General features: G+C 48.1%; 2 protein-coding genes across 3 annotated transcripts in view; one reads left to right on the top strand and one right to left on the bottom strand.

Moving 5' to 3' along the window:
* Positions 1-3,022, top strand: part of MYO19 (myosin XIX) — a 35,792-nt gene extending 32,770 nt beyond the window's left edge. For both annotated transcript variants that reach the window (XM_066635712.1, XM_066635711.1), the window contains 2 exons: positions 222-524; positions 1,683-3,022. In XM_066635712.1, coding sequence (XP_066491809.1) covers positions 222-524; positions 1,683-1,811 — 432 coding nt within the window. In that variant the 3' untranslated portion in view covers positions 1,812-3,022. The remainder of the gene's footprint in view (positions 1-221; positions 525-1,682) is intronic.
* Positions 2,783-7,623, bottom strand: ZNHIT3 (zinc finger HIT-type containing 3). Its single transcript, XM_066635286.1, has 5 exons — positions 7,526-7,623; positions 6,573-6,604; positions 5,669-5,761; positions 4,164-4,244; positions 2,783-3,457 (listed from the first exon to the last, which is right to left on the bottom strand). Exons 1-5 carry the CDS (start codon positions 7,621-7,623, stop codon positions 3,267-3,269), a joined length of 495 nt encoding a protein of 164 aa, XP_066491383.1. The 3' UTR covers positions 2,783-3,266.
* Between the last annotated feature and the right edge of the window lie 6,860 nt (positions 7,624-14,483).

The following is a 14,483-nucleotide window of genomic DNA, read 5'->3' as shown; positions in this document are numbered from 1 at the left end:
CACTCAGCATAAGGTTGCAAATGACTCTAACTAGAAAGTGCTCCCATGAGACAACTTGGAATTAAAATTTCCTCCAGCTAGTGGATCCAGTGTTCCCAGCTTGTTCCAGTTTATAACATGCCTGTGGTGAAAAGGCAGATATCAATGTATCAAGCAAGGCAACCTGTTCCTCCCTCCAGATTCATTTGTATGGATGTCTGAGACTATTTTTATCTCCCTAGGCCAAGATGGAGGCTTTGGCTGATGAAGAGCTGGACTACGTTGAAGAAAAGCCCCTCACCTTTGTCCCTGGAGCTGCCTCAAGCCAGAGTCGTGCTGAACCAAAAAAATCACAGTCATTAAGTGCCAGAATCCCATTTTGGCCTTTCGGACTGGTTCTCTCCATGGTGCCTGTAATGGTATGTGGGTTCCGGAGAGACTGTGCCCTTCTGCCATGCCTCCAAGTCTCACAGCGGCATGACTGCAAGAAGGCTGGAGCCGAGGTATCTGGAAATGGTGTGGCCTCCATCAGAGCAGCCCCACAGGTAACAGCCACACTATGGAGATGTGATGTGCTCCCATGGGCGAAAGCAGTTGGAGAGTGGGGAAACCGTCTAAGAACTAGGCTGCTTGGACTTGGTGCTGGTTAGAAAACTGAATGCAAGTCCATTTGACCCCAAGGCAGCTGGTGTAAACCCCCCAAGTGGTTGTGGAGTAGAGATGGAACTCCAGCTTTTTTGTTTAATCTAGGCCCTCCCCCCAGCAGTGCAATGGATGCTTTTGTCAGCCTCATCCAGGGTCAAGTTGCAGGATGGGGCTGTTTGGAGAAGAGTATTGTGTCCAGTTCTGGTCGCCACATCTCAAAAAGGACATAGTGGAAATGGGGAAGGTGCAAAAGAGCGACTAAGATGGTTACTAGGCTGGGGCACCTTCCTTGTGAGGAAAGGCTACAGCATTTGGGTCTCTTCAGCCTAGAAAAGAGACGCCTGAGGGGGGACATGATTGAGACATACAAAATTATGCATGGGAGGGATAAAGTGGATAGAAAGATGCTCTTTACACTCACATAACACCAGAACCAGGGGACATCCACTAAAATTGAGTATTGGGAGGGTTAGGACAGACAAAAAAAAATATTTCTTTACTCAACGTGTGGTCGGTTTGTGGAACTCCTTGCCGCAGGATGTGGTGATGGCATCTGGCCTGGATGCCTTTAAAAGGGGATTGGACAAGTTTCTGGAGGAAAAATCCATTATGGGTTACAAGCCATGATATGTATGTGCAACCTACTGATTTTAGAAATGGGCTATGTCAGAATGCCAATGCAAGGGAGGGCACCAGGATGCAGGTCTCTTGTTATCTGGTGTGCTGCCTGGGGCATTTGGTGGGCTGCTGTGACATACAGGAAACTGGACTAGATGGGCCTATGACCTGATCCAGGGGGGCTGTTATGTTCTTATGTATCTGTAGGCCAGAAGCTGCTGTGAGGTCTAAGGCAGCAGATCTGTATAGGGTGCAGATGTTGGGGCAGGGAATGTCCTTGCATCAGTCATGTGGTTCAGATTGATGAGCAGAGGGGGGAACCATTTATTGCTGAACCATTAAAAATTATCCAGGGATCTGGCACTTGCCTGCCCAACCGTCAGACACAAAGCTCCAAGCATGTTCTAAGTGTGAACTTCACACAATGTGTTTCTGTCTAGGGCTCCATCAGATTTCACTGCAAGAAATCACCATTGCCGTATGCCGACACTAGGCCGCACACCCACAATTGCGTCTTGACCGGGCTCAACCGAATCCTCCTGGACAGCTGCATGCTGCTCCCTGGCTGAGCAAGGACTTCAGGGCATTTTTTGAAATAAGTATTTATTGCACCCCTCTCCCTCTGTTTTCTCTGTTGCTCATCCAGAAAATGATCTCCAAGGCACTTCTTTTCCACATCCTTTTGTTATTCAGCAATGGCTTTGCTTGCTTCCCCTGGGCCACTCTGTAATCTCTTAGCATGTAGACCAGTGTTTCCCAAACTGAGCTGTGGCTCCCTAGGGAGCTGTGGAAACCAGCCAGGGGAGCTGCAGAATCCTCATGAAAAATCTGCTGCCCTACTCAATATATAGGATTGTAGCCCTAGTGGGGAGCCACCAGTTGAAAAAGTTTGGGAACCACTGATTGGACACTGCATGTGAAAAGCTGCAGGACTGAAGATTTGCCCCCCCCCCCCATATGTTGGCTCTTGACTCCATAAGCTGTGCAAGGATATTTCAGCTTTCTCCTTCCAAGAGTATGTGCCATTTTTTCTGCCATTACAAAGGGACAGACACTTAACACAAGCACTTGGGTTCATCCAAGCTCCCCGAGGCATCTGGTGGTCCACTGAGATACAGGAAACTGGACTAGATGGGCCTTTGGCCTGATCCAGTGGGGCTCTTCTTATATTTATGTTCTGACCATGGAACATGTGGGAGCAGGTAGAGGAGTAAGGTGGTAGAATGAGTGGCACTGCATCTTATTGTGATGAATGTCCTCCCCCCTCCCCCATTCTAGATGGAGCTTCCCAGCAGTTCTGCTGCAGGTTCAGCAATCAGGCAGCTGCGCGATGGCTACAAGCAAGGCAGCTCCTCTTTTGAGGCCATCCTATTGAGAGTAAGACAAATCTATTGGTAGCCGCAGCTAAGTCTCCTGCAGTCCTCACAGCTCTCTTTGTCTAAGTCTTGCTCCTTTGGGAGAGGGCTAGTGAAATCCACCAAGAGAGAGAAAAGACACAGGCTTAAAAAAAAAACCACACACACAAACCATTTCATTTTTAAATCAAGATTTCCCTTTTTAATAGCCTATAACTGGTACAACAATCTTGAATGGGTTCTCTCTGTTGTAATACCAGTTTTATCCCAGCCCTGCACCCAGGGAGAGCAGCATAATACATGGTTGGTTTTTTAAAATACCATTTCAAAAATCCTGTATGAGTAGGGCTCTTTTTCTCTTCCTGTCTTTTACATTCTATTTTTCTGTCCTGTTGTAAATTTTAAATGAATGCATTTCTGTTTTGCCACCACGTTCAATTTGTTCTTCCTGCTGCAAATTTAGAGAATAAACTCCTATGTTTGAGGATGTTTCTGAATTTTGCTTCTCAAGACACGCAATAGTCCTTCACCACCCAGGCACAAGTCCCTCAAAGTGCCCGAGCAGAGAGAATTCTAACATGCAGAGAGCCAGTAGATATGGGGGACGGAGCTTGTTTCATGGTTGGCCATCCAGAATGGCACATCTATCTACTGTGTCCAGTACACATCTCACGCGGGAAGCTCATTCTCCTTCTCAGGGGATTCGATGGTCCTGAGGCAACAGTCGGCAAACTCCACAAACAGCGGCTCCTGCATGTATTTCTTCATGAGAGCGCCCTTGTCTTTGGCTTGGTCTACAGTGACAAGCAGCTGTCGGAGGTGCGGGTTGAGGAGAATGCCCCTGAGCTCTTCTGAGTCCTCTGTTTGGAAGACAAAAAAGGGGAAAGCATCAAACTCAGGGTAACACAGAGAGCTGGAGTGAGGAGACCTGACAGGCAGTTCCCTGTGGCAAGGATAATTCAATCCCAGGACCCTTTCCTGTTACAGTGTCTCTTCCAACTCTTGGCTCTGACTTCTCCTTAAGGGAGAGGATGAAGGATGAATGTAGGAAGCTGTCTTGTCAGTCAAACCAGTCAGACCTCTGCAAGGTCCAAGTGGTATTAAGCAGCTCAGTTTCTCTCAAAGATCTATTCCAACTCTGAGAATCTTGTATCAGCCTATAGAGATCACCATTTCCTTCAACTATTCTGAATTCCATCATATGAGAAAAACACAGGCCTGGTTCAGAGTTCACAGGAACTCAAAATCATGGCTGGATCCTGATTTGTATTAGCTACCTCTAGATAGAACGAACTATAGTTCTGAGTTCATGCATCATGGGAAACTGCAGTTTGTTCTGAAGTGAAAGCAGAAGATTCAAAATCTCCCTCAGAAGAGAAGGAAGTACACAAACCCTGGGCTTGAGCATGATTTGTCATGGCAACTGAAGTTGGCTGTAAGCAACAGGAACTATGGGAAGATCTTTGGATTGGAGTGATGCTTCCTATTGAACCTAGCCGTCTGAATGCATGACTGGGGTTTCTCTTCTTATAGCAACAATTACAGTGCATTAAGCAGAAAGCTTACTCAGGAGCTGGAGTTTTTCGAGAGGCACCTTATCGTCTTCGTCATCTTCTGTCAAGATGTCATCTACTGACCAAGGGCTGCCTAAGGAAAATCAGAAACCAAAGAGTTTAGCAAGGATTAACTAGAATGACAGGACTGCTACCTGACAGAAGTTCTTTTCTAGACAGCTGGACCTGTTTTTGGATGCCTCGGCCTTGTGAGCCACAACCCTGCTGTGAGAACTCTGTGGCATAAAATGGGCATAGGTCTTAATGCATGCAAGAGGTGTGCAGGCTGCCCGACAGCCTGCACGCCTCCCACAAATTGCAGGCCAATTTTCTGCTGCCACACATGCTGGTATCCCACTGGGAGAAACACCCTCAAGAAACAGAGCACAAGGCACACTGGTGCCATCATTGTAAGGCGTGCTCCCAGATGAAAATGATGCCAACACCACATCCTGGGCAAGGAGTTCCACAGACTAATTACATGCAGGGTAAAGAAATATTTTCTTTTGTCTGTCTCAACTCTCCCAACGCTCAATTTCAGTGGAAGTCTCCTGGTTCTAGTGTTGTGAGAGACAGAAAAGAGCATCTTTCTATCCACTCTATCCATCCCCTGCATAATTTTCTATGTCTCTATCATGTCCCTGCTCAGGCACCTTTTTTCTCGACAGAAGAGCCCTAAATGCTGTAGCCTTTCCTCGTGAGGGAGGTGCCCCAGCTCAATAATCATTTTGGTCACTCGCTTCTGCAATTTAGTGATGCAATACAAACACAACTGGATTTAAATGGGGATTAAACATAGTCAGGAGGGATCAGACACAGGGATTAGCCATTATGGTTAAGTGGAACCTCCATATACAGAGGCAATATACCTCTGAACATCAGTTGCAGGTGGGCATGTTGTAATAGCAGGGCAAGGGCTACTACCTTTACATCCAGCCTGCAGCTGTCCTAAAATTACACAGGCCTACAAAACTGAGGGTCAGAAAAGTTTTTCCCAAACTTTATGGTGGTTTGATATGAATTTGGGGTGCCGATTCCAAAAATGGCATCCGTTTTGCCCTATCACGTCTAGTTTTGGAGATATAGTATAGCCTCATTAGTGAATGGTTCAAGCAGCTTCCTCATGCGGAAGCCATGATGTAGGCTTCCTCATGAGGAAGCTGCTTGAACCATTCACTAAAGCGGTTAAGGCGTGTCTCCAAAACTAGACGTGATAGGGCAAAACGGATGCCATTTTTGGAATCGGCACCCCAAATATACCCAGGAATTGGTGTAATGTTTAAGGAAGCAAAATGTGTGTTGGCCTGTGTTATTGAGCTACCCATTGCAGAAACAGGATCCTGGGATAAAAGGATCTCTGGTCTGACACCACAGGGCTCTTCTAGCTACCGTCTTTCTGATGTAACAGACTGTTTCATAGTTTAGCAATTTTCTTCCCAAATAAGGTTCCCAAGTAAACCTTCACATAAACCTTACCATGCTTGTTTTAAGCAAGTCAGTGAGTAAAGGACTAAATACCTTCCACACTTAGTGATTTCTCCCTTTGGACACGCTGGGAAGCTTCTGTAGTGACAGGCTGCAGACTCTGATCCACCTGGGACACGCATTGCTCTGTTCAAATCCCAAACACACATTTCATTAATTCTGAACCAGAGATGTTAAAGTTACAAAATCATTATTATTATTATGAGCACTTATATTGCGCTTGAAAAAAAATTGGCTCTCAAAGCAGGTTATACAGCAAATGGAATGGAAAGATGGTTCTCACAATCTAAAAAGAATGTAAACAACCAACAGCAGCCACTGGGAGAGAGACTGTAATGAGGTGTAGAGTGACAGTTGCTCTGTCTCCCCCCCTTAAATGCAGGGGGGCCACCCCTTTAAAGGGGGCCTTTTTGCCCTGTGAGTAGGACATCAGCCAATGACACCTTTAGGTTACTTAAGGCCCTTTCCGATCCCCAGATCTCCTACACGTGAAGGTCTGCATCCTGGTCCATTGCTTTGACTAAGGGAAAAAGGAGGGGGGCCTGCTGAAAACCCTCCTCTCAACACCCACACTTATCCCCTGTTTGAAGACAGCTTCCTGTCCATGTCTACCCAATTCCAAGTGGGCCCTTACGTTTTGCCCTTGACAAAACTCAGGCTGCTATGCCAGGGAATTTCTCACCCCACCTTGCTGCCATGGAAGGCACCTAAGCCATCTGATGAGGCTCTGCTCCAAGCTTCATTTTTTGGAGAGAGATCAGAGAGGACCCCCCACCACCACCATTTACTCAGAAGAAACAGCTTATGCATTGAAAGTACAAGTCCAAAGAGCAGACCATAAGCACAGAGAAATGAAGGCACAGAAAAAACGAGGGGCGGGGGGGGTCCTTTCTCCAATTAATGGAGATTTGGGGCAAATGAACAAAAATCAGCCTACCTTTGTGCTTCTTGTAGCAGGGCAGGGAACAACTGCAAGAGAAAAATATGGGTTTGAAACTCACAGATCTTTTTGGGGTGCTGGTTCTTATTTCAGAAAGTGACATTTCTCAGGACACGGGGTCTGTTAAGAGGCCAAAATGCTAGTCCAAGAAGGTGGGGGGGGGCAACATATTCCAAGGCAGGGGTAAAGCACAAAGAGGATCCTGCAGCAGGCAGATGGATAAAGGAAGGGTCATACTGACAGCACCAGCCATGAGCAAGTTCCTACTAAAACCTTAGAACCCTGGGCCCAAACACATGCTTAAGAGAAGTGCCTCTGAGCATATACCATGAGCTTCTTATCACTGAGCAACAAAAGGCCAGGATCCTCAATATCCAGCACCAATTAAGAAAGCAAGTGTTTTAAAATTCATTTTTGCCCAGGCCACAAGTATACACATTTGGTCCCTGTTGTGTATATGCAACTCAGGGCAGAAATGGCTTAATCAGACACTTCCTAGGTATACATGCACTGGAATATGTTTGAAACATGCAAGAGAGCACCTCTGAGCATACACAGAGTCCCCATCACCACTTCCTTTCCAAATAGGCAAAGAGCCCCCTTTAGCTTTCTGCTCAATACGGAGTAAGACCAGCGCTGTAAAGATGGGTGCTTGAGCCCCCTTGGGTGCTAAGCTTGGGCACCTAGGTAACAGCCCAATCCTATCCACACTTTCCTGGTAGTAAGCCCCAGTGACTTTAATGAGACTTAACTTCTGAGTAGACATGCATAGGATTGGGCTGCCAGATCGGTGCTTGAGCCCCCCAATGGGTGCTGCGCTTGGGCACCCAGGTAAGATGGGTGCTTGAGCCCCAGTGGGCGCTACGCTTGGGTGCCCAGGCAAGATGGGTGCTTGATCCCCGGAACCCGCCCCTGCCCAGCAAGAGAGGCAGTGCACGGGGGCTACTCACTATCTCGCCCTGCAGCCCGGGCAGCGGTACCGGGCAGCGCTCCGCCCGCTCTCCCCGCACACGCTGCAGCTGCAGCTGCAGCCGCCGCCCGCCTGCATGGCCGCGTCCGTCCGCCCGCCTCGGCCAGCGACGCACGTGGCTTCCTCCGACCCGGTCCTGCCCAGCCCCTTCCTCCCGCTGCACGCGCCCCAGTGGCGTGGCTAGAGGGGGGCGGAGCACTCGGTATGCAGGGAGCCTCCCTTCGCAGCCGTTCCCGGCGGGGGAGCAAAACGGAGGCTGAGGCTCCCTGCAGGCCGAGCGCCCCGCCAGCTGCGCCACTGCCTCGCCCTGCGCTCGCCGCGGACTCCCTCCTGTGCACGCGCCGTTCTGAGCTCCGCTCTGCTCCCGCACCCTGGACTGGAGCGCAAGCCTCTGCCCTGCCCTGCGCGGGCTGCCTCGCACAGCAGCCTCCAGGCCGAATCTTTGTCCGCAGGGCGGCCGTGCTCGCAGTGCCTGGCCGAAGGCCGCGGCTTGTGCTGGCAGAGGCTGTTGCGGTGCGGCTTCTTTCACTGCGGTGGTGCTTCGCGAAGGGCTCCCGAGGGGAGGCACTGCCACTGGACCAGGCCGTAGGCCTATCTGGTCCAGCTTCCTGAATCTCACAGGGGCCCACCAAATGCCCCAGGGAGCACACCAGATAACAAGAGACCTGCATCCTGGTGCCCTCCCTTGCATCTGGCATTCTGACATAACCCATTTCTAAAATCAGGAGGTTGCACATACATATCATGGCTTGTACCCCATAATGGATTTTTCCTCCAGAAACTTGTCCAATTCCCTTTTAAAGGCATCCAGGCCAGATGCCATCACCACATCCTGCGGCGAGGAGTTCCACAGACCGACCACACGCTGAGTAAGGAAATATTTTCTTTTGTCCTAACTCTCCCAACACTCAATTTTAGTGGATGTCCCCCGTTTCTGGTATTATGTGAGAGTGTAAAGAGCATCTCCCTATCCACTCTGTCCATCCCCTGCATAATTTTGTATGTCTCAATCATGTCCCCCCTCAGGTGTCTCTTTTCTAGGCTGAAGAGGCCCAAACGCTGTAGCCTTTCCTCACAAGGAAGTTGCCCCAGCCCCGTAATCATCTTAGTCGCTCTCTTTTGCACCTTTTCCATTTCCACTCTGTCTTTTTTGAGATGCGGCGACCAGAACTGGACACAATACTCCAGGTGTGGCCTTACCATCAATTTGTACAACAGCATTATAATATGAGCCATTTTGTTCTCAATACCTTTTCTAATGATCCCAAGCACAGAATTCGCCTTCTTTACTGCTGCCGCACATTGGGTCAACACTTTCATCGACCTGTCCACCACCACCCCAAGATCTCGCTCTTGATCCGTCACAGACAGCTCAGAACCCCTCAGCCTATATGTGAAGTTTTAATTTTTTGCCCCAATGTGCATGACTTTACACTTACTTACACTGAAACGCATTATGCTGCCTATTCTGCCAGTCTGGAGAGATCCTTCTGGAGCTCCTCACAATCACTTCTGGTCTTCACCACTCAGAAAAGTTTGGTGTCGTTTGCAAACTTAGCCACCTCATTGCTCACCCCTGTCTCCAGGTCATTTATGAAGAGGTTGAAGAGCACCGGTCCCAGGACAGATCCTTGGGGCACACTGCTTTTCACCTCTCTCCATTGTGAAAATTGCCTATTGACACCCACTCTCTGTTTCCTGGTCTTCAACCAGGTCTCAATCCATGAGAGGACCTGTTCTCTAATTCCCTGACTGTGGAGTTTTTTCAGTAGCCCTTGGTGAGGGACCATGTCGAACACCTTCTGAAAGTCCAGATATATAATGTCTACGGGTTCTCCCGCATCCACATGCCTACTGACCTTTTCAAAGAATTCTATAAGGTTTGTGAGGCAAGACTTACCCTTACAGAAGCCATGCTGATTCTCCCTCAGCAAGGCCTGTTCGTCTATGTGTTTTGAGATTCTATCTTTGATGAGGCATTCCACCATCTTACCTGGTATAGATGTTAGGCTGTTTCCCGGGTCCCCCCTCTTTCCCTTTTTAAAGATCGGCGTGACATTTGCTATCCTCCAATCTTCTGGCATCGTGGCCGTTTTGAGGGACAAGTTGCATATTTTAGTCAAGTGATCAGCAACTTCATTCTTCAATTCCTTAATAACTCTTGAGTGGATGCCATCAGGGCCTGGTGACTTATTGATCTTTAATTTATCAATGAGGTCTGAAACATCTTCTCTTTTAATCTGACTTAATTCCTTGGTCAGGAGGGGCCGTTTGGGCAGCAGTATCTGCCCAAGGTCTACCGTGAAGACAGATGCAAAGAACTCATTTAATTTCTCTGCCATCTCTAAGTCTCCTTTTATCTCCCCTTTCCCTCCCTCACCATCCAGAGGGCCAACCGCTTCTCTGGCGGGTTTCCTGCTTCTAACATATTTGAAGAAGCTTTTATTATTCCCCTTAATGTTGCTAGCCATGAGTTCCTCATAGTCTCTCTTGGCTTGCCATATCACCTTCTTACATTTCTTTTGCCACAGTTTATGTTCCTTTTTATTCTCATTAGGGCAAGACTTCCATTTACGGAAGGAAGCTGCCTTGCCCTTTACAGCCTGTCTAACTTGACTCGTTAGCCATGCGGGCACCCTCCTGGACTTAGTGGAGCCCTTCTTTCTTTGCGGTATACACCTCTGCTGGGCCTCTATTACTGTTGTTTTAAGCAGCCTCCATGCACTCTGCAGAGATTGGACTCTTTTTACCTTCCCTTTCAACCTCCTTCTAACCAGCCTCCTCATTTGAGGGAAGTCCGCCCGTTGGAAGTCAAGGGTTTTTGTGAGAGATTTGCCCGGTATTCTTCCCCCAACGTGCACGTCGAAACGGATCGCAGCATGATCACTGTTCCTCAATGGCTCAGTAACACTGACATCTCTAACCAGGTCCTGTGTACCGCACAATATTAAATCCAGAATCACCTGTCCTCTGGTGGGCTCCATGACTAGCTGCTCTAAGGCACAGTCATTTAGCATGTCAAGGAATCCGGTCTCCTTTTCGTGACCAGAACACAAATTGACCCAATCTATATGAGGATAATTGAAGTCCCCCATGATTACAACCCTGTCCCTCCTTGTCACCTCCCTGATCTGTTTCCTCATTTCAAGGTCCCCTTCCGGTTTCTGGTCTGGAGGACGATAGTACGCCCCCAGTATTACATCCCTCCTCAGGCCTGGTAATTTAACCCACAGAGATTCTACGGTGGAGTCGGACCCACCTTCAATCTCTACTTTGCTGGATTCTATCCCTTCCTTAACATAAATGGCCACCCCACCTCCAACACCCCCCTCCCTGTCCCTCCTGTAGAGTTTATAGCCCGGGATTGCGGTATCCCACTGATTCTCTGCATCCCACCAGGTTTCCGTTATGCCTACTATGTCAATGTTTTCCCTTGAACCTCACCAGACATTCCAGTTCTCCCATCTTTGCTTCGGCATTTGCCGAAAACTTCGGGCATTTGCATAAAAGCATTTGTACATGGAATGCCCCAGGATGGGCTGCTTATTCGCTCCTTTGTCTCAGCATCCTCTCATTGTACCAAACCGTCTATCACATCCCATCACGCTACCATTCCCAATTTCTCCTCCTACTCTGCCTTTGTCTTGCTGTTCTCTAACGTCCCCATCCTCGTCCCATGGGGATGAGGAGTCCTGAACCGGATGCCCCCCGGCTCCTGTCGGCCTTCCCCCAGGGATCAGTTTAAAAGCTGCTCTGCCACCTTTTTAATGTTATGCGCCAGCAGTCTGGTTCCATTCTGGTTCAAGTGAAGCCCGTCCCTCTTGTACAGGCCCCGCTTGTCCCAAAACGTTCCCCAGTGCCTACCGAATCTAAACCCCTCCTCCCTACACCACCGTCTCATCCATGCATTGAGACCCCTGATCTCTGCCTGCCTAGCTGGCCCTGTGCGTGGAACAGGTAGCACTTCAGAGAACGCTACCTTTGAGTTCCTGGCTTTCAGCTTCCTACCTAATAGCCTAAATTTGGCCTCCAGGACCTCCCGGCTACACTTGCCCACGTCGTTGGTGCCAACATGCACCACAACGGCTACCTCTTCCCCAGCACTGTCTACCAGCCTGTCTAGACGAGAAGTGATGTCCGCAACCTTTGCACCAGGCAGGCAAGTCACCATGTGGTCCTCACATCCGTCGCAAACCCCCCTCTCTATGTTTCTAATAATCGAATCCCCCACTACAAGAAGCCCCCGACCCCCTTCCCGCAGAGGAGTATCCTCCAGAGGAGTATCCAGAGGAGTACGAGCCTGTCCCCTGGAGAAGGGGTCCCCCCTAGGGGATTGTTTCCCTCCTCTCCAGGATGACGTCCTCCAGCCCCGAGACTTCCCACCCATGCAGCTGAGGAGCTGCACGCCTGAGGTTGGGATGAAGCCTGATCGTGCCCGGAAGTCTCCCCACGGTCCTTCTCTGCCTGCCTCTGCTTCTCCAGGTCGGCCACCAAGGCTTCAAGGGAGCGGACGCATTCCCTGAGACCCTGGAGCTCCTTGCAGCAAGAACACACCCATGACTTATGCCCCAGAGGCATATAGTCATACATGTGGCACTCGATACAGAACACTAGATAGCCCCCGCCCTGCTGCTGGCTGTCTGACTGCATAGCAGTCCCTGCACGAACCCCCTGGCTGGAGGCTAGAAGCGGGGGCGCCTTCTCTGCCCAGCCAGACCCAGAATGACCGCCTGTCACTCACCCACCAGAAGTGATGTCATTAATCTGGGAGTGAAGTCATGGCTGGAAGTGACATCACCGAGCAGGGACATTTTGACACCCCCCACACACAGACAGGACAAAATCAAATGATTCCGTTAAGTAAATTAAAAGTGTACAATATAATATTATTATTAATAATAAAAATAATAAACTTTTAATATAATTATTAATATTAATTAATAATTAATATTATTACTGATGTTAATATTGCTATTACTTTATTAATATTACAGTATTTTTATTAATAATAATATTGTAAACTTTTAAATTACTTAATGGATTATTAAGTAATTATTGATTATTATTAATAGTAATGTAAATTTTATATTTACTTAATTGATTATTAAGTATTTATTTAATTGGGACAGGGAGCTATTAATTATTTGATTTTTCTCTGTAAACCACTTTGTGAACATTTTGTTGGAAAGCGATATATACTGTTATTGTTATTAATAATAATAATAATAATAATAATAATAATAATAATAATAATAATATAAACTTTTGATTTACTTAATTGTTTATTGCTTATTGTATGTACAAATAATACCATCATGGCAGTGTTTCTCAAACTGGGTCGAGACCCACTAGGTGGGTCGTGAGTCAATTTTAGGTGGGTCCTCATTCATTTCAATATTTTATTTTTAATATATTAGGCTTGATGCTACCATGGAATGTGACTGCATTTGGGGAAATATACTTTTAACAAGCTACTAGGTATAGTCTTTTAACAATGATAGTAAACGGGATTTACTCCTGAATAAGTGCGGGTACGATTTTGGCCTAGGATTGCTAAAAATGTTCCTGCTTGATTATGTCACTTCTGATCATGATATCACTTCCTCATTCTAAAAAGTGGGTCCCGGTGCTAAATATGTGAGAACCACTGCATCATGGTATATATAATTGGAAAGGATAGCAGCCAGTGGAGATTCCATGGGCAGGGGAAGCCTACCCTTCCCCTGCTGGTGTGGGTGCTGGTGGCAAGCAACTAGGGGGTGGCTGCAGCCTATGGCCGACTTGCTGTGGCCGCCTGCCTGGTGACGGACTGCTGTGCAGGGGCATGCAGTGGGTGGGGAGGCTGGTGGGGAGGCTGGTGGGGAGGCTTGGGAGCCCTTTGAAAAACACCACCACCACTATGGGAGGTGCTCAAGCATACTCCTTCTGCCGGAAGCCTGGAAGGCATGCCCCAGATGCCAGGTGTGACAACCACACTGTGAAGGGTTCCATCTGGAAGAGAAGGGTTCTGTGAGCTGCTCACAGAACCATCATTTTGTACTCTACTATGGAGCTTTGTAAGCTGCCTTGGGCATTTGCTTCCTCATGGGAAAGGCAGGATATAAATGTCTCAGATAAATAAATAAATATCAGTGACTTGTAGTGGTTTAACTTTAAGTCATTTCTGCCCAACGTGGCATATATGCGACAGGGACAAAATATGTATACCTGTGGGCCAGGCAGGAATGGGTTAACTGAAATGGGACATAAGCTACCAAGGACCCTGTTACAGGTGCCTGTCTTCCCCCCTCCATCAGCGCCTTCATCCCACCCTGCTAGAGCATCAGAGGCATTTCCTTTTCCATTTTACCCCATTTCTTTTTTTAATGCAGGGAGCTGAGAGAAGAATCAGGCAGACGAAGGTGGGCTCCCCTTTTCTCCAAAAGGGAAGATTGGATGGGACAAATGCTGGACGTTCCTCTGCACTGCTGAAGCAATTGAGAGCCAGGGTGATTTTGATGTTGGGCACACCTCGAAGATCCAGGTTCAAATCCCCACTCGGCCACCAAGCTTCCTGGGTGACCTTGGGCCTACCTCTCAGCATCACCTACCTCACAGGGTTGTTGTGAGGACAAACGGAACCGTGTACACCACTCCTAAGCTCTGTGGAGGAAGGGAAGGTATAAAAATGTGAAAAAAATCAGCTATTCAAAATTTCTTTTATTATAACAGAGCAATGGCCACATGGAGGACAGGTGCAGCTTGCTAGCTGACTTCGGGCGTAATCCTAACCCCTTATGTCAGTACTGACATAAGGGCAATGCAGCTCTGAGGTCAGGGAACAAACATTCCCTTACTTTGAGGAGGCTCCATGAGTGACACCCAACTGCAGGATGCAGCACATGTCCCATTGGCACCGCTATGCCAGTGCTGGAAAGCACTGACATAAGGGGTTAGGA

The sequence above is a fragment of the Tiliqua scincoides genome, chromosome 8, assembly GCF_035046505.1.
Source record: "Tiliqua scincoides isolate rTilSci1 chromosome 8, rTilSci1.hap2, whole genome shotgun sequence".
NCBI lineage: Eukaryota > Metazoa > Chordata > Lepidosauria > Squamata > Scincidae > Tiliqua > Tiliqua scincoides.
The sequence above is the reverse complement of the archived record's forward strand: the minus strand, read 5'-3'. Positions and strand labels throughout refer to the sequence as shown.